This window comes from Euwallacea fornicatus, chromosome 29 (genome assembly GCF_040115645.1).
Source record: "Euwallacea fornicatus isolate EFF26 chromosome 29, ASM4011564v1, whole genome shotgun sequence".
Classification (NCBI taxonomy): domain Eukaryota; kingdom Metazoa; phylum Arthropoda; class Insecta; order Coleoptera; family Curculionidae; genus Euwallacea; species Euwallacea fornicatus.
The window spans coordinates 1,630,016-1,648,515 of record NC_089569.1 but is presented as its reverse complement, the minus strand read 5'-3'; the positions used below and the strand labels follow the sequence as shown (position 1 = coordinate 1,648,515).

Sequence of the window (18,500 nt, the reverse complement as noted above, 5' to 3'; positions counted from 1 at the left end):
GTGGAAATAATTGAAATCTTAACCTCGCAGTTGTTTAGCGTTTTATCAGCAAGCAAGGTCGCCGAATTTTGAGGATGACTCAGGTCGAAAATGCTTGTTTGTCCTGTGAAAAACTTAATTGTTTGAAATCTTTGGGCGGAGTAAAAGAAAGATGCCTCTCAACGACCGCTTATTGTATAATTATGTGTTTATCAGAGATTATTCCAGCTTGAAGCACCAAAAGTGGTTGCGTTTCGATAAATTTGATTTGGGGTATGACTTGGAATTGGGTAAGTCGGTAAATGATTTTAGATGTTATGTAGTTGTGTAAAATATTTGTTGATACAGAAATTTTAAACTACAATATTAAATTGTTATTTTCATTTATAGTTGTAATTATTAAAATTATTATTTAGTATTGTTTATTTTTCTATTTTCGAATCTCAAATAATAAGACAATATACGTCTTATCATGTGTAATAATCAAAAGCCGGAACTTCAATGCGACGTCGAAAATTTTGGTTACCAAAACCATGAAAGATTTGCCCACGATGGTTGTAATATGCAGAAATAAGACTGCGACTTTCCAAATTTGATGAGATTTGGTTCCTTCCGCAGTAGACGTACTCTACAGCATTGATATGCTACGGTCAAAACTCAAATTGGGCAACTTAGATTTTTGAGCCCAAAAAATGTCATGAATTGTATATTATGAAATTTTTTAACCCAAAAAATCGAAGCTGTCCATTTCGAGTTTTGATCGTAGCATATCAAATTTTGTCGTATGCCTACTGTGAACCCAATCAGGCTCAAATCGAAGCACTTAATTTTTACTAATTTTTCCTAACGCAAAATTGTCATGTATGCCACTGGTTTTTCGAAAGCCCGTTAAAGGCAACGTTTTATTGAAATTCGACATTTCATATCAGGAATGCAGAAATGCGAGGTGGTATATTTAGCTCCTAATAATTCTTGGATCAGCCTTTGAGAGACTAATATCGTACATATATTTACGAAGCCCTCAATTTGTGCTGAAGTTTTGTTTGTGCCAAATTGTAATATACGCCACTAGTTTTACAAAAGCAAAAATTATCAGTAAAAAAAATTATGATATGCGATGTCCGGTGTCTTGAGGAGCCAAATATTGTTAAAATTCCATTTAATCGAAAAAAATTAGTTTTTGGCTAGTTCGTGTACTATTTATATGTGTAACAATTTAAAAAATATATAAATACGATAGGTTGAAATTTTGTTTATTTATTGGGCGCATACACAGTGACGCAATCATCAAAACTATCAATGGATGTTGTCATTTGTCAAAGGCAGCCCTTGCGTAAGTGGATTGACAGACTGATTGTCGAATAAGTTGTCAGTAAATTCGAAACAGTTGATAGAGATGTTTTTATTGTAAAACAGTTAATAAAGACGTGTAAACAATGTAAATAATATGAACAAAATATTTTTATAAATCATTCATAGAGTCGTTTAATAAATAGAGGTTGTGCGATCCTCAGTTTCTCACCTCATAATAAATGACCGTCACACGTCAAATTATCACTCAATAATAGTGTATTCTCAGGGTTTCAATTATGCGTACCAAAATGATTATAAGTTATGTATTCAGTGATTTCAATTACAAAATTAATGTAATGTCTCAAATTGTTCCCACAAATTTCGGTTTAACCGTTTATCGTTCGTTAACATAAAATTTAATTTAATCACCCTTCGGACGAAACCAAGCACAGAACGGTCAATTGACCAATGATTTTTCACGTCAAACACATCTGACTTTGACAGTCAGAAAAGGGGTAAAAGGGGCTCCTTCCTCATGGCCGAAACAAGGGGCTCGCCCGATGACGATGGCTATAAACGTTTCAGTGCAGAAGCGAACAATGTCTCCTATGGATCCGCATCATCCAGTAAGTTCACAACTTACCGAGTACATAAATTATAAGGTGTTAAGATAAACTTTATCTCTACTAATTTTCAAGCTAAATACACTCGAGATTATAAGTGTTCATTTACACATTACTGAGATTCTTTCGTAATTGCTCATTTAATAGGATTAAATCTTAAGTTGGCAAAAAACGTAAGTAAAACTTTATAGGAGAGTTTTTTTCTTATACTCTAATTTTTGTGTGTTAGAGGCTGATGAAGTGTTTTTACCTAGGTTTACCGAAACTGATCTTATTCGTGCCTTAAGCGCTCTTTTAATTTGTAGATCCTCTTGATGAAATGGGTAGCAGATCAAGTCTCTCCAGAGACTTGGATAGTGGCGAGGTAGATCATTGGGAAATGAACTATCATGAGGCAGCAATATTTTTAGAGGTATATTGCCATCTTTCTAATAGCTCTATAAAACCCTATAGATCTTACTTTAGGAAGGAGAAAATAATGAAAAGTTTGACTCCCATCCCCGACACCCCTCAGCCTTACCAGCCTATCTGCTAGTCCACAACAAGTGGTACTATGGCCTTGATTTATTTTTTTCAATAATATTATTGCTACTTGCCCTGGTGGAAGACCCAGCTGTTGAAAGATTTGAATTTCCACCCATTGTACATAGTACTCTGGAATTAGTTTGCTTAGGTTTGTATGTAGAGGATTAAAATTAATAATATTATCAAAGAATTGTTATTGTATACCAGGGGTTATTGGTATTGAGCTAGCCCTTAAGCTAAGATGGATTGGATGGTCCACTATACTGAATCATAAGAGAACCATGATCAAGGTGAGCATCTGTCTATTGCATGCAATTTTTTTTTTATTGGGTATGTACTGAGTGACAAACACTGCTTTATTATAAGGTATTAAAATTGGGGGATGTGTAAAAGTCAATTAGAGACCCTAATTTTCATTAAAAAAAATTCACTGCTATTGTTATAATTTAATGTTTCAGTGTGTGACATTAATGATCATGGTAGTTGAAGCCTTTGTGGTGTTAGTCAGGCAATCATCCCATTTCCGGGTCACCAGAGGCTTAAGACCAATATTTCTAGTTGATACTCGAGCCTGTGGAGCAGTCAGACGTTATATCAGACAAATCCTGCAATCTCTACCTCCCATCTTAGATATGCTAGTCTTGTTATTGTTTTTTGTATGCAGCTACGCTCTATTAGGTACCAAACCCACATATTTTTGTCATTTAAACAGCGATAACAATTTCCAGGGTATTTTTTATTCAGCAGCCATCACAATCTCTATTTCAAGACCCTGTCTGACAGCTTTATCAGCATGTTTGTCTTGCTAACAACTGCAAAGTAAGTTATTATTAAATAAAAAAAATTCAGTAGTAAATAATCACAATTACAGCTTCCCTGATGTAATGATGCCTTCATACAACCAATCGAGATGGAGTGCTATTTTCTTCATTTCTTATATTTCTACCGTTCTGTATGTTCTGATGAATTTGGTAAGAAACGTGCTCCAAGCTTATTACACAATATATAGCAATTTAATGAAATATTCAGATGTTGGCTGTGGTATATGAAACCTTCACAGGAATAGAAAAAGATAAGTTTCGGAAGTTGTTGTTGCACAAAAGGCAGGCCTGTAAATTGGCCTTTCGATTACTAGTTAGTCGCCAAAACCCCAACTTCATAAGGTTCAAGCAATTCCAAGGATTAATGAAATACTTTTCTCCAAAAACAAGTAAAATGAAGCTCAACATTAATTAATTTGCATTAATTTGGTGTTTATAGGTCAAAGAGACGTAGTTTTGATATACCGTCAATTAAATACATCGAGTACTGGCTTGCTGACCCAAGAGGAGTTTCTCAATATTTACGACGCAATTAGTTTGAGGTGGAGACACAAAGATCCCCCTGATCCGTGGTTTTCGGCCGCATGGCCTCCTTTAAGGTCCCTCTGTAGGAGCGCCAGATACATAGTGACATGGCCTTATTTTGAATACATTGTTTGTTAGTACGCGAAGTATTCCAAAAACGATTTTAGTAATTGAATTAATTTTGCAGACACGTTGATAATTGGAAACGGACTCGCTATGTTTATAAGGGTAATTGAATCTCCTATAGATTTAAAATTGGGCGCAAGGTATTTCTGCGCATCATGGGACGCCTGGTTGTTCTATTCATGTAAGTAGTGAATTCAGACCTCAAGTCACACATTACGCAGAACAATTACGAAATATTATAAATTATTAGAACAATATTTCTTCATAATTTGGGGAAGGAAAATTATTGTAACGTTTCTTGCACAGATATTGGAGTAAGGTTGTTAACATGGGCTGTTATTCGTAATTGTTTTAGTTAGCCTAAACCCAATCTGACAACTTCACATAACATATTAACTATTCGCAAATATTTTCTTTAACATAAAAATTATTTTATCTAGTATTTCTAATCGAAGCCTTGATTCGAATTATAAGCTTCGGTTGGGCGGAATACATCTCTTCAGGTTGGAACACCTTCGATTTATCCGTTACTCTCCTGGCAATTTTCGGCTCAATCTTGCTGCTATTCTCTCCAAGCTTCACTGCGGTGGTCATTTTAAGACCCTTAAGGTATGTTTTATCAGCCCTTATACAACAACAACACATTCTTGTAATTTCACAGAATTCTCCGTCTGTTTAAAATTAAAAAGCGCTATCGAGACATATTCGGCACGTTGGTGCTCTTATCTCCACTTATGTGGTCCACTGCAGTGGTAATGATGGTCATGTATTATTTCTTCGCCATTGTGGGAATGGAGCTGTTTGCAGAATTTGACTCACAACTGGAGAATTGTTGCGTGTATGTGATGTTATTGATTGCTAATAATTAATTGACGCTTTCTCTTATATAGAAACTCAACTGTAGAACCTTTTTATAAATTCTTCTCAAATTCCACCAATTCATCGGGAATTAACTATTACTACTTGAACAATTTTTCCAACCTCCTGGGGTCTGGGGTGACTCTTTTTGAATTGACAGTGGTCAATAACTGGTTCATTATCATGGATGCGTACGCCATAGTTTCAAACTCCCCATATTCACGGTAAAACTAATCAAATATAAGATTCTGTTGGTAAATAAGTTATGAATTTTAGCATGTTTTTCATGGTTTTCTATTTATTTACCATGGTAGTCCTGACCATAGTTGTAGCTTCAGTTTTGGAGGCTTTCAGGTTTAGGATACAGTATAAGCAACAAACCTCAAAAAGAGACGGTACTGCCTAAACGCGTAACTTCAAGACACTAAATAATAAGTTTTTATATTTATAGAGGAACTGATGCTTCATGAAGAAGTCATAGTGGACTGGAATTCCTTGGAGCATCAAGTGAATGATCCCAAGTTGCTAGAATCGTTGCAAATGGATTTTATGTACGGGGTAAGCAGACGTTACCACTTCTTATAATATTCTCCCCGCTCAAGTGCGAAAAAAGGTGTTTAATTTGCTGAAAATGCCCCATTTCTTATGTTAACGATATTTTCTACATTTCACAGGGTGTAACCTCGTATATCGGGCGCAGAGCTCGGACAAGAGATGTCTTGCAACGTCACATGTACATAACCGAAATTACTCAGTGGTTACAAGAAGTAGAGCATGAAGAGGGCCAAGATATCAACAGCATTATCGAAGAGGCTCACATCAATGCCAGGTTAATGATTCGCGCTTAATTACGCATGAATTATAGTTTTTTTGCATGTGGTAAGATAAGATTGTTCGTAATATGAATCGAATTAATATATACTTACCACTTTAAAGCTTCGCATATGAATATTCTCTATCTTTTGATCTTCAGAATAGTGTAACCAGCAGCATAATGTTGCATGTCTCGGACTTCAAGAGCTCCCGCGTTCAGCAGCTGCAAAAATACTCACTTATAGAACAATTGTGCAATTACTCAAGAGTGTAAAAAACGTAGAAATATTATATTTAACGTCAGTGGTAGAACCAACTTTACGTTGGTTTAGAACCGGGGGAAATGCCTTAAAACTAACCAAAGTCATACTAGAAACTAGCACAATGCATTTAACTTTGTTATAGTTTAGTTTTAGTCTTCCGATATTTATTAAGTTAATTTATTATTTTCGCTACAATCAACCTTCAAGAGTATTTGTTTTCTACTAGTCTTTAATATAGGTCTCATTTTACAGTATTAAATACCCAACTATTTATTATATGTATAATATTTTTTGTGAATATTTATTAAATGTATTAATAAAATTATTATTATTGCGAGTATGCACTTTTTCAATTTTAATTTAATCCAGTGGGTCAAGATAAAAAAATAGAAGAAATGAGAAAAGGGGAGCCTTTTCCAGTTTACCACGTAGGTTATCTTGAGAAATGAGAAAGGTGGATGCCGCGATTATTCTCAATTGAACAAAAACGGCACCGTGAGGATGTTTCAAAGGAGTGTTTGGTAAAGTTACGCAGCAATAAAGCCGAGTTTTTGCGTCGATTCGTAACCATGGATGAAACATGGGTCCATCCTTTCACAGCTGAAACGAAAACACACTGAAAACAATGGCTTCATAAGAGAGAATTCGCTCTAAAGAAGGCGAAAACCGTTTCATCTGCAGGAAAGGTGATGGCGTTAGTTGTTTGGGATGCACGTGAGATCGTTTTCATCGACTATCTTCGCAAAGGAAAAATATTATACAAAAGCGATTGCATTTAGCGAAAAATAGTCTTGGTTTCATCAAGACAATGCTCCAGCCTACGCTTCCGTCATTGCAATGACCAAAATGAATCAACTTGGTGTCGAACTTTTTCCTCAGAGATCCTATTCGCCAAATTTAACTCCCTCAGATGATTTTCTATTTAAAAACTTGAAAAATTAGTTCAGTGAAAAAAGATGTGCCAATAATGATGAGGTGAAGTTCAAGATTGATGCATATTTTGAAACATTCGAAGCTTCTTATTATAAAAAAATCGCTTGAAAAAGTGGGTCAATATCACAGAAGTCTATGTTGAGAATTAATGTAACATTTTAAATACATTTTTTTAAATACTAAGTCGGGTACTTCTGGGACTAACCTCGTATGTTAAACCAACAGTGAAACATGGGCAGGGTGGTATATTTGTATGAGGCTGTTTTTTATGGATCGGAGTTTTGCACTTCATAAATGGGACTAAGGATTTATTAGTATATAGGGATATACTCCAAAGCGTTATATTGAAAGAAAAATGCCTTCTCGACTTTTGTTTAAACAGGACAACGATCCAAAACTATCATCTCGCCCTGTTGAGGAGTACGTTTTCGATGAAAGTGTCCAGGTTCTACAGTGTCTGACTCACGCATCAGACATTAATCCTATCGAGAACCCATGGGAAGAGGTAGAGCGTCGAATTTGTGCTAGAAAGTTCCTAAACAAACATTCCTCGATAGATAAAATAAACGAAGTGTGGACGAATCTGCCGATTACTAATAATCGAAATTTGATTTAATCAGTGCCACTTTGATATCAAAAATTATCGACAATGGATACTCTATTAATTATTAAGTAAAATTCGATCGTATTGCGGGTTCCCGATTAATTCTGCGATTATTAAATTAAATAAAACATTATTTTCGTGAAAGTTGCTTTACTTATGTTATCTATGCTTTTATTTGATATTCATATAAATTATTTAAGAAATTAAACTGCTACAGACGCTGGTAAAAACATTTTTTTTTAATTTTAATTAGGGTACCAAATTGAATAGCAAATTTAGTAATCACTTTACTTTTGTCCCACAGTGTAGCTATAAATATGTCCCCATTTCTCACAAACGAAAAGGGACGTCGCAATTTTGTTCGTCCAGATCTATAGATTTTTTTTTATTTATTAGACTGACACGGGTCCCAGATAGCAACGGATGCTATTTGCAGCTCTAGAAACTCACCTTTATAGATCCTAGTCTTACGACACTTTCAAAGTCGGAAAATTAATATAAATGGTGATGCTAACGACATTATGACCTATTACCTCGCTAGGTGAGTAACAACCCACATGCGTGCCATTATTAACTTATTCCTGAAGTATTTTTAAAATGGGCGGGAAAGCGCACTTTACAGTCACTAGTAATGGAAAAAATATTTATTTACCTGCCACCTCCCTCTTTCTTAAGCAACTTTATTCTTTCTTATTATTTACCTCGCAGCTGCACTTTAGTTTCCGGCACAGCAAACCGAACGAAAATCCACCCCAAAATATTAAGCACCCCTAAGGCCCAAAACGTGATAGCGCTCCCAAACGTTGCCTTCAAATAGGGGTAGGAAAATGTGACCACCATGGCGGATATCCAACCAGTCATCGCAACAACCCCGCTCGCAATCCCTTTGATCTCCGCTGTAAACAGCTCTATAAGCAAAACCCAGGGAATCGGTCCTATTCCCACGGCGAAACCTGCCATGAAGATGCCAACACACGCAGTCGGCACTAGCACATTAATTGTTGTTGATGAAAACTGGAAATATATTGCTAACCCTGCCAGACCCAGTGTCATCGTTGCGGAAGAGAGAAGCATAAAGAATTTCCTCCCTTTCTTCTCGATTATCAAGACCAGTATTGCTCCCACGCATATGGTCAGAAGGTTGGGGACAATGGCTGCAACCCATGGACTGACGTTAGCGGCACTAAATATGGGCATCAAGTTGAAAATCACCGCGTTTATACCGCAAAACTGTTGATAAGCAAACACCCCCAAGGTTGCAATCAAGGGTCTTCTATAACACCTCTTGGTAAACAAATCCCAAATAGAGGACCCCACTTGATGTTCGCGCAAATGCTTCTGTAGCTCAGTAAGCTCTTCAGAAACTTGATCTTCATCTCCTCGATAAAACATCAACGATTTTCTAGCTTTGCCGAATCGTTCTCCTGCTATCAGATAGAAAGGCGTTTCAGGGAGAAACAAGATGGATAATGCCGCAATTCCACTTGTCAGGGCTAAAGCAATGGCCAGTCCTAACCACTCAGTAACAACGCCTATAACGTTGGTGTATAAGATGCCTAGGGTTAGCATGAGGCTAAATGAAGAACCCAGAATGCCCTTAAGAGATTCTTCAGTGATCTCTGCTATATACATGGGAGCCACCACGCAGCTACCTCCTAGAGCCACTCCGGCAAACAATCGTGCGATTAGTAGTACCGACAAATTTGTAGCGCAAGCTATTAAGATGTAATTGCTCATATATAGAAGGCCTATGAGAAGAAGGGTGATTTTTCTGCCGAAGAGATCGGCACATTTCCCTGAGGGTATTGCAGCTAAGGCGGCTCCGAACATGAGAGTGGCTCCCACTGCGGCTTCTTCAAAGGTGGAGATCGTAAAGCTCGGTGGAGGTAGTGGTGGATTGGGAGTGGAGGTGTTGCTACCTGAAGGGGGTTGTAGGATATGTTGCATTGCTGGAGAAGTCCAGGCTAACACTGTGCCTGCACAAAAGCCATTGAGGGACGCTAAAAAACGTCAAAACACGATTTATTGGGTAAGTTTTTGCAAATTTATTAGAGTGAGGCGTTACCGACAATTCCCCCAATGTACTGGTTTCTCCTTTTCTCGGGTTTTCTGAACTTTCGCTCCATCAATACCATTGCAGGAGGCCTGCTGGAAACGTTAGCAATAATCGAATCTTCCTCACTCATTTTAAATTCAGCTCTAGTTTGGTTTTTAAAAAATGACGATATTCATCTAAGCGAGTTCTATGAATTTTATATTCAGGACCTTCTTATCAGAATGGTGAACAGGATTAAGTTTAGTGCTCAAATGTTGTTAGTTTTATCTAATTATGGGGGGTTAGATACACATGTTTACATGCTTGTTAGCAATAAAATTTCGCCCTGTAAAATCATTTAATAGGATTTATAGAATGCCTAGCAAATAAATAACTAGCAAGTATAATCTGCCTGTTTAAGGGGAGAGGAAAAGGAGCAAGTAAACACGTTGAAACTCTCCATGGAAAATGCATCAAATATTAAAATTATGTTTTTCAAACACCTAAATGGACAGGTAATTTTCAAACAATAAAGAGCAACTAAATCTGTATCTTCATATTCAAAAATAATTTTAAACAATTTAATTATATTTTATTAGCTTAATATAATCAACTTTTAAACTGGATCCATCAGTAAATAAGTTGATAAGATCAGTGCGTTGTGTTCGTTTTTTATCCGCTGCTTAGATTGCGTTGAACAGAATTTTTTTCTAGCACGCCTCTGTTGCTACGCAAACAACACAATCTATCAATTTAATTCAAAAGCCAGCACCTTTAGGTACTACATAACAGAGCGAGTACAACTGGAACGCTGACGCTATTGGAACCACCGTATCAGTGTAATAAACATCGTTAGTGTCGCGGTAATCTTTTTTTATCAGGTTTTATAACTGCATAAAATGTGGACTCTACAACCGTTTAATTTTATGTTGAAGAATCTTGCAAAAAATGGTCAGTAAGTTTTATAGACACGGTACCTACATAGTTCTATTCTTATTCGATTTTCTTTAGCAACCTGCCTGCGATCCGCAAGTTCTCTAATCCCAGGAGAACCCAAGCAGCCACACGTTTCCACCTCAGTAGTGCCCGGACCCAAGTCTCAGCAGCTTATACAAGACTTAAACACCATCAATGTAATATTAGGAATCTTGACAATTTCTAACAAAATCTTATAAAAATCGCTATTTATTACAGCAAAGCAGTTCAGTTCAATTATTCGCCGATTACGACAAGTCCATTGGAAATTATCTAACAGATGTGGACAACAACGTGTTTCTAGATGCGTTCACTCAAATCTCTTCAATCCCGATCGGCTACAACCATCCAGAACTTCTAACAGTATTCAAGGAAGACCACAAATTGGTACTTACCCGGCCATGTATTTCTCAAACTAATGCAATCATCTTTAGCGGGCTTTAATAAATAGGCCTGCATTAGGAGTCTTTCCGGGATATGACTGGCCGCAAAAACTGAGAAATGTGCTATTGGGTGTCTCACCGGGACTTCCGCAGGTTATAACCATGATGTGCGGGTCCTGTGCCAATGAAAATGCCTATAAGGCCTTGTTTATAGCTTATAGAACTAAGGAAAGAGGAGAAGATGTTCCTTTTAGGTATTTCTTATAGTGTTGTTGTTTGACTAAAAATAGACAAATTATTTTAGCGAATTGGAGAATTCTTCGTGCATGATTAATCAGCCACCAGGGAGCCCTCATTTGTCTCTACTGTCATTTCATGGAGCTTTTCATGGCAGGACAATGGCTACCCTTGCCACAACACATTCTAAGGCGATTCATAAGCTGGATGTGCCTTCTTTGGATTGGCCCATTGCCCATTTTCCTAGGTGAGATACTTTTTGATAATTTTCTCTAAAATAAAATAAAATCGCTTTAGATACAAATACCCACTGGAAGAAAATGTCAGAGAAAATAATATCGAAGACAAGAAATGCTTGGCGGAAGTGGAGGATCTCATCCAAATATATAAGAAAAAAGGAACCCCAGTTGCAGGGATTGTCGTAGAACCCATTCAGTCTGAAGGGGGAGATAATGAGGCTTCTCCAGAATTTTTCCAGGTATTTGCATGTTAATCAAATGATAATATATAAGAAGGATTGTTTAAGGGCCTGCAAAAAATAACAAAAAAAAACGGTGCTGGGTTATTAATAGATGAGGTGCAAACGGGGGGTGGAGCCACTGGAAAAATGTGGTGCCACCAACATTTTAATCTAGAAAATCCCCCGGATATAGTCACCTTTAGCAAGAAAATGCTTACTGGAGGATTCTATCACAATTTGGAAATGAGGTATGCATACGCATAAGTAAGAGTTTTTCTCCTCCAAAATGTCAAGAATTAGGTTTTTTCCTGCATGTTTGATCAATATAATATTTCGATTACGTACAAATACCATAAACATCATTGATATTTATACGGTAAAGTTTCCTCTCATTTCTCTCGTTAGCATTTAAAACATTTTTTTTAAATCAATTTTCAATATTCAAATATGAATCGTAAAAAAGGGGAGTCCATGATACAAGTGCTGACCAATAATCAAGATTCCGAGGCCTCTCCGCCGGATCAATTGAAATTCTCCAAATCAAAAATGCATACCATCAAGAAAATTTCCATCCCAACTAAAGAGAAACTGAAAGCTAAAACAGTCAAACAACGCTACTTTACTACAGGACACAGAATTGTTGATCATAACAAAAACGATTTTGAAAAGGATCCTTCGCCCTTTCATTATCCCAAAGATTTGGAAGAGTTTACTTATAAAGTAATGAATAAGGCATTGCGAAATGATATTAGAATTAAAGAGTTCACAGGAAAATGTTTGCAGAAGCTCAGTTATAAGGATCTCCAAACCAAAGGTTTATTGAAGAGGTTGTATGTGGAAGAACCTACTATTAATAGTATGAAATCTGTGCTGGACATCGCGCCTGAATACTTTAAAGTAGTAGAAGGGAGACCTATACCGGATCGTCTGGACATACGCAAGTATATTGACATACTGAGAGATTCTCTGAGGACGAAGATCGTGAACGGATATCGTGAAGATGATATAATGCTGATTGAAGATAATTTGCTCCTAGAACAAAAAATTATAGACTCAATCAGGGAAGACTACAATAAATATGTTAATGCTTTTGACGAATTTCTCTCTAGAGATCACACATCTTCAATGCTGCTGCTGAAGGAATCTGAAACGGCTACTAGGGATGCTTATGATAAATATGAAGAATACAAGAATATCATAAAAAAATACGGTGTAATACGCTCATCCCTTTATAGTTCGGAAGAAAAATGGAAAAATTGTCAAATATACGAAAGATTCCTCTTCTTGGTCAGTCCTTTCAGCTGGAGAAACCAGCGTCAAGTTACTGCAGTATCAGGTAACATTGAAAATGGTAAAGATGTAGAAGAAAATATTTTTGAAAAATATAAAAAAATGGACGAAAAAGAAACCTCATTAAACGACCTGATAAACCAATTCAATGAAGAATATCGAGAGGACAATCCACCACAGCTATACTTCACTGACCCAAAACAATTATTAGACGTCTTTAAATTTATGGAAATGCAGAATTTAAATTCACTTCTTCACTCAGAAGAACTGGCCCTGCCTTTGCAGCAAGTCCGAGAGCGAATGTGGCAAGCTAGACAAATGTTTGATCAAGAAATTGAGAACTTGCAAGAGATTCTTGACAAATTGGAGAGCGATATCAAGTGGGAAGAAGAAAGAACTAAATGCCTGAAAGAGCTTGTTTTTAATTTGATTGAAAATGAGTTCAAGGGCTTAATAATAGATGACGAAGTACTCAACTTACATGTATTCCTGGAGGAGGTCTATGAAACTTGTATAGGACCTAATGATGCTAATTTGAGCATGAGCGATATGATGAAAGCCATCGAGTCTAGATACCGACAAGAGCTGTTGGCTTTAGATAAAGTATTTGAAGATTTTTTAAATGTATTCAGGTTATATAATTTTATTTATGTAGGTGCCGGCAGATCAAGTGGCCCTTCTAGAGAGCGGTTGCTATGCTGAGCAAATGATGGTGATGGGTCTTGCAGAAAAGGCAGCTAAACAATACGCCGAGCTAGAGCAACTAACTCATAAGCTCAACAGAGCATTCGCTCCAGCTTACCAGAAAACTCAAGGCAAAGAGTTAAAGAAGAGGTATCTTCCTCTGCAGCAAATGCACGAAGCTCCTGCTCCTCCTAGACAACTCACCTTAGAAGAAGCTGAATATTTAGAATTTTTCACGAATTTCTGCGTGTTTTCAGACGATCCTCGTGACTATATTGACCCTAAGATGGGAGAAAAACCCACTAAAAATACTATAGTGGATGATGTAAAAAAATAAATATGTTTTTAAAAATATAATCTTCATAATTGAGCTGAGTAATTTTATTACTTGTAGGCCAAAACAGGCTTACAGAATCTTCAACACTTGGCTAGGAGATCCGGGCAAAATCTTCCTATTAGAGGCAGTCCTTAAAGTGGTCAAAGAACAGAATCTGTTGGATCAGGTTGTTAAAACTGGAAACAGGCTAAAATCTGGAATTTTGTCTCTAGAGAAGGAACACCCGGAATTGTTGAATTCTACGAGAGGAAGAGGTTCTTTCTTGGCGGTTAATGCAGTGGACACGAAGCTCAGGGATAATATTGTAGGGAATCTTAGATTAAAAGGTAATGAAAGGTTCGGATTTTCACAAATTTACTATGTTGTGTTTACAGGTGTAATTGTGGGGGCTTGTGGAGACCATTCAATTCGTCTTAGGCCCTCCTTAACTTTCCAGGAACACCATGCTGACATTCTTTTGGAAAAATTTAGGCAGGTGCTAAAGGAGGTTAAGTAATTATCGTGTTCGTCGGTTTTTAGGATAAATATTAATACAATTCTAAAAAATATATTTGGTCGTAACAGTAAAACATATTATTTTCACCCTTTTAAGCGTTTATTTCCGCACCTGAACATACGGGCACATCACAATGCACTATGACGACTATATTGTCAGACTGCGTATTACATCTCGTGAATTAGATTAATTATAAAGGAAGATTGAAGAAAGAAAGTTTTAAGACAACTCTTAGTAATTGGTCTAGGCTCCTACAACGTAAAAGTCTAATAAATAAAGTACGAAATTTATTCAATTAAAAAACATATATACAAAAATTAATGCATAAGAATTTCCATTTGAATCAGGCGGCTATTGGTATCTCCTGGCATTCGATATGGCAACATACCCGCAAAATTCGTAATCGCCTTTCCTTGCTGCCGTAAGCGATTTAATTGCTGAAAGACTAGAACTTAATCGTGGACTCTTTGGTCAATGAATAAATTACCATGTCGATAGATCCATCATAGTATCTGCTGGGAATGTACTCATTATTCGCTCTAATTTTTTGGTATTGTGCAAATAACATATTCATGGTGGCCAGCAAAACATCTGGAATCACTTTGCAGACGTCTACAGTGAGGGCTTTGAAGGTTTTTACTCTATCCACAATCTCCTCTTGGCTTAATGGTATCAGCTGCGCCTCCGTGAGCACCTTAAGGGCCTGCGGATACTCTTTGGCATGGTATAAATCAAAGAAGTTGAGAAGATCTTTGAGTTTCAGGTATGAAGTGACCAGAGAAGCGGAGCAACGATAACCTTAATAGTTATTCTGGGAATTACCGAGAGTTATAAGATGAGAATCAGATATTACCCTCTTTTGAAAATCTTTCAGCTAATGTCAGAGATCGTTCTTGTAATCTAGCTCTTAATGAGCCAGGTTCGCTTTGTGATTGAACAACTTGGGAGAGAAGTGAGTTCAAATAAGTCAATATTTCTTCCTGATTCTATAAAAAAAAAGGTTGTTATTAAATCCAAAAAGTAAACTCCTTAAAGCACATACGTTAGCTATATCAAAAATATCAACGGCCTCCTCGTATAACCCCTTTTTGACCAAAGCACTGCCAATCAATTCAGCCACACTATCAGCTGTAACTTCAGAATCAACAAACTGATCGATCAAGCCTTTACCCCGAAGACCACTGCGCAACATTTTGCCTAAAATCCGCTCGTATTCCTTGGTTTCTAAAGCTAAATCTGCAACGCAAACTTTAAAGAAACTCTTCTCTTCTGCATCCTTGTAGTTTCTTAGGAAGTAGAAATAATGAATTGCTTCATTCGGGCAGTGAAACTCAAAGGCTCGGACGTAAATCATGATTAGTCGAGCTAAATTGAGTCTGCGAGCTGGTTTTGGATCAGCTGGGTCGATGAAAACTGTTAAAAAATTGTATGCAATGTGTTTTAAAATCATATGAGAATTTATTTACTAAGTGGGGCACTGTTGTCGTGAGAGCCTCCCAAAAGATAAAGTTCGTTTAAAGCTATAGCCATGTGAACTGCGTGAACTTTGTACTGTGGAACTCTGGATAAAAACTCAATGGCCGCTTCAAATTGGCCGGTCAGCGCCAGCACTTGGAAGTAGAGATGAGGCTGATTAAAAGCGTCATAATGGGATTCCCCATATTCTTCCAGAATTACTTGCTAAATGTCAAGATTATTATATAGAACCTTTTACTCTGTGATTTTTCTCACCTGTAAATCATTATACTTAATGCAATCCTCCTTGCTGTAATCCACCCGAACTAAACTGAGTTTTAACCACAAATAATCATCAGCAGTTCTGGCTACTTCAGAGTGTTCATCAGAAATATCACAACAACCCAATGCAGCCCACACAATCCTCTTAAAAGGGTCGGTTTCGTTTCGAACAAACCTCCGGTAGGTAAACCGTATGTTTTCCTCTAGTTTTGCTATGTCTGGGTTTGTAGGATTATTAAGATTTGATTCTAGGATAGTGAGGATTTCTGAGTGCTCTACTAGGTTACTCTTTTTCAGGCAGTGAATGGCAGCTGAGATGTCGCCTGATCGCAGACAGTAGTAAACCTAAGAAAATATGATTTTTGCCCTACTTTTGACTTTTATCTTTAGGAATATAATATTCTACCATTATATAACTAATAAAGTGAATAGCTTGTGTATCAATGAATGTAATAAATAGAAATTCTTAAGTTCAGGTTGACTTGATTTAATTGAATTAAGAAACATATTTAGTTTTTATAATTGGATGTTCTGCATCCACATTCAGGACATGTTAAATTATTCTTTTTCCCTTTGTAATGAATTTCAAAATAATAATCGTGGTTTTCTATTTTAAGCATATTTAAAACAATATGAGGCTTTTGTTTGAGAAATATTAGTTCAGCTTTGTGAGGTTTATATATGGCATTGTACAACTCCCCGATAAGAAAATATCTATTTAAAATATGTTTTTTACTGTAAACATTGTTTTCAGTAGAAATTGGATCTTTGAAATTATATGAAAAATCACACACATTAACTCACCATTGGCCATAAAGGTTGATCATCTATCATTCCATCCCGCAGTCCTAAATATTCTCCTTGAAACCTCAACCCAACAAAACTTTTCACCAATGGATAAGTTCCTGGTATACCACCCCTCATTGCTTGGGCCAAGTTCTCATTTACAATATTATTCATGAAAGTTTTATATCTAAAAAACAATTTTCCTTGAAATTTCACTCAAACACACTATTTCTTCAGCTTCACCTATCTTCCAAATATTTCTTTCCTTGACAAACTAAATCATAAATAATACTCTTACTGTATCTACCAAGGATTGGATCTTCAGATTGTGGAAATGGTGATAACTGGATCATATATTTAAGTATTTCCCACATATCTTTTACTTTCTACAACTTCATGTTTCACAAATTATCTGTACAAAGAAAATATTACTTACAGAATCTTTAAATTCACGGGCAAGACTGCAAAACACATTAACGAGATTTGTTTTGGGCATTCCTCTGACAATATCGTTATTGTACTCTATTATCTTGGAGGCATAAATGGCCTCACTAGGGCCCATATATGATAGACTAACAGTGGGTTTTTCTACAAGGATACTCTGATGTTTACCTACTTCAATTGGCATGCCTGAGCGCCCTCCTAAGGCATTTAGAATTTTTAATTTTTCTTGCTTCCACTCAGATTGCTGATGCTCCCAGGCATTGTCAAATGTTGATTTTACCATCTGAGATTCATATGTTAATCTAATGATAAGTGGCAGTGTGTACAAGTTACCTCATTATAGCCAGAATCAAAAGCTTCTAAAATTTTGTTGCGAATTTCATTTTGTAATTTATTGGCAATGTCCAAATCATCTATTGGTTCTATGGGTTCAAAAGTACGTTTGGTGCTAATTGATTCCAATTTTTGGACTATTTTGGGTAAATCGATGCCTTTAGAGCCAAGTAATAGATTGCTTTATAAAATAACAGAAAAATTTAGTTATATGACAATGTCTAATAAAATAGGGCCTTACGCTTGGATGTCTTTTGAGCCAGTCTGAGCTACACGTGAATATAAATCGTTAGAGTCTTCTAATACTTGTTTCAATGATCTCTCTACTTTCGGAAGCTCAGTGGTTCCTTCTATTTCATTAGTAAGCTTCTCGGCTTCCTGTAAGAGGTCTGAGAAATCTGACATGACCGCGGTTTTGTAGGTAGGGACTTGATTATATAAAGTAAAAAGGCTTTACGTTGTATACCGATAAAATTCACAATTTTCAAATGAAAATTAATTGAAAATCAGAAAAAAAGGAATAAGGCGGCTTGTTTAAAGTTTTGTATTATAACCCTACTTTTGTGACTGGTAAAATCTTTAGAGTAGTTAAACGCCTATTCATCAGAAAGGCAACAGGGCATTAATTCAACTTCAATACGATATAATTGTTTATTTTGTGTATATTTGATGACGTCTAATAGGTACAAATGTACACTGTCGAAGTACAGTGTATGCGAATGTGGTTGGCAAATTTAATAATAATAGAATTTTATAATTCACTAGTAAGCTTCACAAAAGATCTAATTGCTTTCAACTGTGTCAGAGCGTAAATGGTGGCAAATATTGAGTTCTCCATTTTTTTTTAAGAAACACTGAGTGTTTTGACATTTAACACAAATCCTTTCTAAATTAAGTGTAATTTTTGCGCTGTTGCCATGTTAATTTGTAACTCGCATGA

The 18,500-nt window shown here is 36.4% G+C and overlaps 5 protein-coding genes across 10 annotated transcripts; 3 read left to right on the top strand and 2 right to left on the bottom strand.

The window, feature by feature from the left end:
• The first annotated feature begins 126 nt into the window (after window positions 1–126).
• Window positions 127–6,164, top strand: LOC136347649 (two pore channel protein 1-like). 5 transcript variants are annotated; one of them, XM_066297828.1, is made up of 17 exons: window positions 127–269; window positions 2,201–2,307; window positions 2,361–2,568; window positions 2,628–2,710; window positions 2,879–3,098; window positions 3,149–3,239; window positions 3,292–3,391; window positions 3,450–3,630; window positions 3,681–3,899; window positions 3,954–4,073; window positions 4,333–4,501; window positions 4,554–4,730; window positions 4,783–4,974; window positions 5,027–5,145; window positions 5,202–5,308; window positions 5,425–5,579; window positions 5,724–6,164. In XM_066297828.1, the coding sequence occupies exons 1-17, from the start codon at window positions 152–154 to the stop codon at window positions 5,731–5,733; spliced, it is 2,376 nt and encodes a 791-aa protein (XP_066153925.1). In that variant the 5' UTR covers window positions 127–151; the 3' UTR covers window positions 5,734–6,164. The 5 variants fall into 5 exon arrangements, with proteins under 5 accessions (XP_066153925.1, XP_066153923.1, XP_066153922.1 ...); XM_066297826.1 differs by having other exon boundaries at window positions 5,425–5,629; XM_066297829.1 differs by adding an exon at window positions 1,777–1,898 and having other exon boundaries at window positions 145–269; window positions 5,425–6,164.
• A 1,335-nt stretch (window positions 6,165–7,499) lies between these two features.
• On the bottom strand, window positions 7,500–9,928 carry LOC136347653 (solute carrier family 2, facilitated glucose transporter member 8-like). The gene is made up of 2 exons (XM_066297834.1): window positions 9,429–9,928; window positions 7,500–9,363 (listed from the first exon to the last, which is right to left on the bottom strand). The coding sequence occupies exons 1-2, from the start codon at window positions 9,547–9,549 to the stop codon at window positions 8,057–8,059; spliced, it is 1,428 nt and encodes a 475-aa protein (XP_066153931.1). The 5' UTR covers window positions 9,550–9,928; the 3' UTR covers window positions 7,500–8,056.
• Window positions 9,929–10,168: 240 nt separating this feature from the next.
• LOC136347652 (4-aminobutyrate aminotransferase, mitochondrial-like) lies at window positions 10,169–14,333 on the top strand. Its single transcript, XM_066297833.1, has 9 exons — window positions 10,169–10,349; window positions 10,410–10,531; window positions 10,593–10,760; window positions 10,808–11,010; window positions 11,061–11,240; window positions 11,291–11,471; window positions 11,520–11,701; window positions 13,822–14,090; window positions 14,139–14,333. The coding sequence occupies exons 1-9, from the start codon at window positions 10,298–10,300 to the stop codon at window positions 14,258–14,260; spliced, it is 1,479 nt and encodes a 492-aa protein (XP_066153930.1). The 5' UTR covers window positions 10,169–10,297; the 3' UTR covers window positions 14,261–14,333.
• LOC136347651 (uncharacterized) lies at window positions 11,708–13,815 on the top strand. Of its 2 annotated transcripts, XM_066297832.1 has the most exons (3): window positions 11,708–12,173; window positions 12,237–13,346; window positions 13,399–13,815. In XM_066297832.1, exons 1-3 carry the CDS (start codon window positions 11,901–11,903, stop codon window positions 13,762–13,764), a joined length of 1,749 nt encoding a protein of 582 aa, XP_066153929.1. In that variant the 5' UTR covers window positions 11,708–11,900; the 3' UTR covers window positions 13,765–13,815. The 2 variants fall into 2 exon arrangements, with proteins under 2 accessions (XP_066153929.1, XP_066153928.1); XM_066297831.1 differs by having other exon boundaries at window positions 11,708–13,346.
• Window positions 14,334–14,532: 199 nt separating the features above from the next.
• Nup93-1 (Nucleoporin 93kD-1) lies at window positions 14,533–18,151 on the bottom strand. The gene is made up of 11 exons (XM_066297824.1): window positions 17,802–18,151; window positions 17,561–17,741; window positions 17,220–17,510; window positions 17,027–17,169; window positions 16,802–16,970; window positions 15,992–16,342; window positions 15,727–15,940; window positions 15,303–15,673; window positions 15,114–15,246; window positions 14,748–15,058; window positions 14,533–14,697 (listed from the first exon to the last, which is right to left on the bottom strand). The coding sequence occupies exons 1-11, from the start codon at window positions 17,963–17,965 to the stop codon at window positions 14,578–14,580; spliced, it is 2,448 nt and encodes an 815-aa protein (XP_066153921.1). The 5' UTR covers window positions 17,966–18,151; the 3' UTR covers window positions 14,533–14,577.
• Window positions 18,152–18,500: the final 349 nt, after the last annotated feature.

Bases quoted from the DNA above. Each gene is read 5' to 3' on its own strand.
- LOC136347649 (XM_066297826.1), top strand. From the start codon at position 152: ATGCCTCTCAACGACCGCTTATTGTATAATTATGTGTTTATCAGAGAT. The intron at 3,240-3,291 runs GTAAGTTATTAT...TCACAATTACAG, and splicing joins GTCTTGCTAACAACTGCAAA to CTTCCCTGATGTAATGATGC. The intron at 3,392-3,449 runs GTAAGAAACGTG...TGAAATATTCAG, and splicing joins TGTATGTTCTGATGAATTTG to ATGTTGGCTGTGGTATATGA.
- LOC136347653 (XM_066297834.1), bottom strand. From the start codon at position 9,549: ATGAGTGAGGAAGATTCGATTATTGCTAACGTTTCCAGCAGGCCTCCT. The intron at 9,364-9,428 runs GTAACGCCTCAC...GACGTTTTTTAG, and splicing joins GTACATTGGGGGAATTGTCG to CGTCCCTCAATGGCTTTTGT.
- LOC136347651 (XM_066297831.1), top strand. From the start codon at position 11,901: ATGAATCGTAAAAAAGGGGAGTCCATGATACAAGTGCTGACCAATAAT. The intron at 13,347-13,398 runs GTATTTGAAGAT...TTATTTATGTAG, and splicing joins AGCTGTTGGCTTTAGATAAA to GTGCCGGCAGATCAAGTGGC.
- LOC136347652 (XM_066297833.1), top strand. From the start codon at position 10,298: ATGTGGACTCTACAACCGTTTAATTTTATGTTGAAGAATCTTGCAAAA. The intron at 10,532-10,592 runs GTAATATTAGGA...TATTTATTACAG, and splicing joins AAGACTTAAACACCATCAAT to CAAAGCAGTTCAGTTCAATT. The intron at 11,702-13,821 runs GTATGCATACGC...TATTACTTGTAG, and splicing joins TATCACAATTTGGAAATGAG to GCCAAAACAGGCTTACAGAA.
- Nup93-1 (XM_066297824.1), bottom strand. From the start codon at position 17,965: ATGTCAGATTTCTCAGACCTCTTACAGGAAGCCGAGAAGCTTACTAAT. The intron at 17,742-17,801 runs GTAAGGCCCTAT...TATTTTATAAAG, and splicing joins GGCTCAAAAGACATCCAAGC to CAATCTATTACTTGGCTCTA. The intron at 14,698-14,747 runs GTAATTTATTCA...CTAGTCTTTCAG, and splicing joins ATGATGGATCTATCGACATG to CAATTAAATCGCTTACGGCA.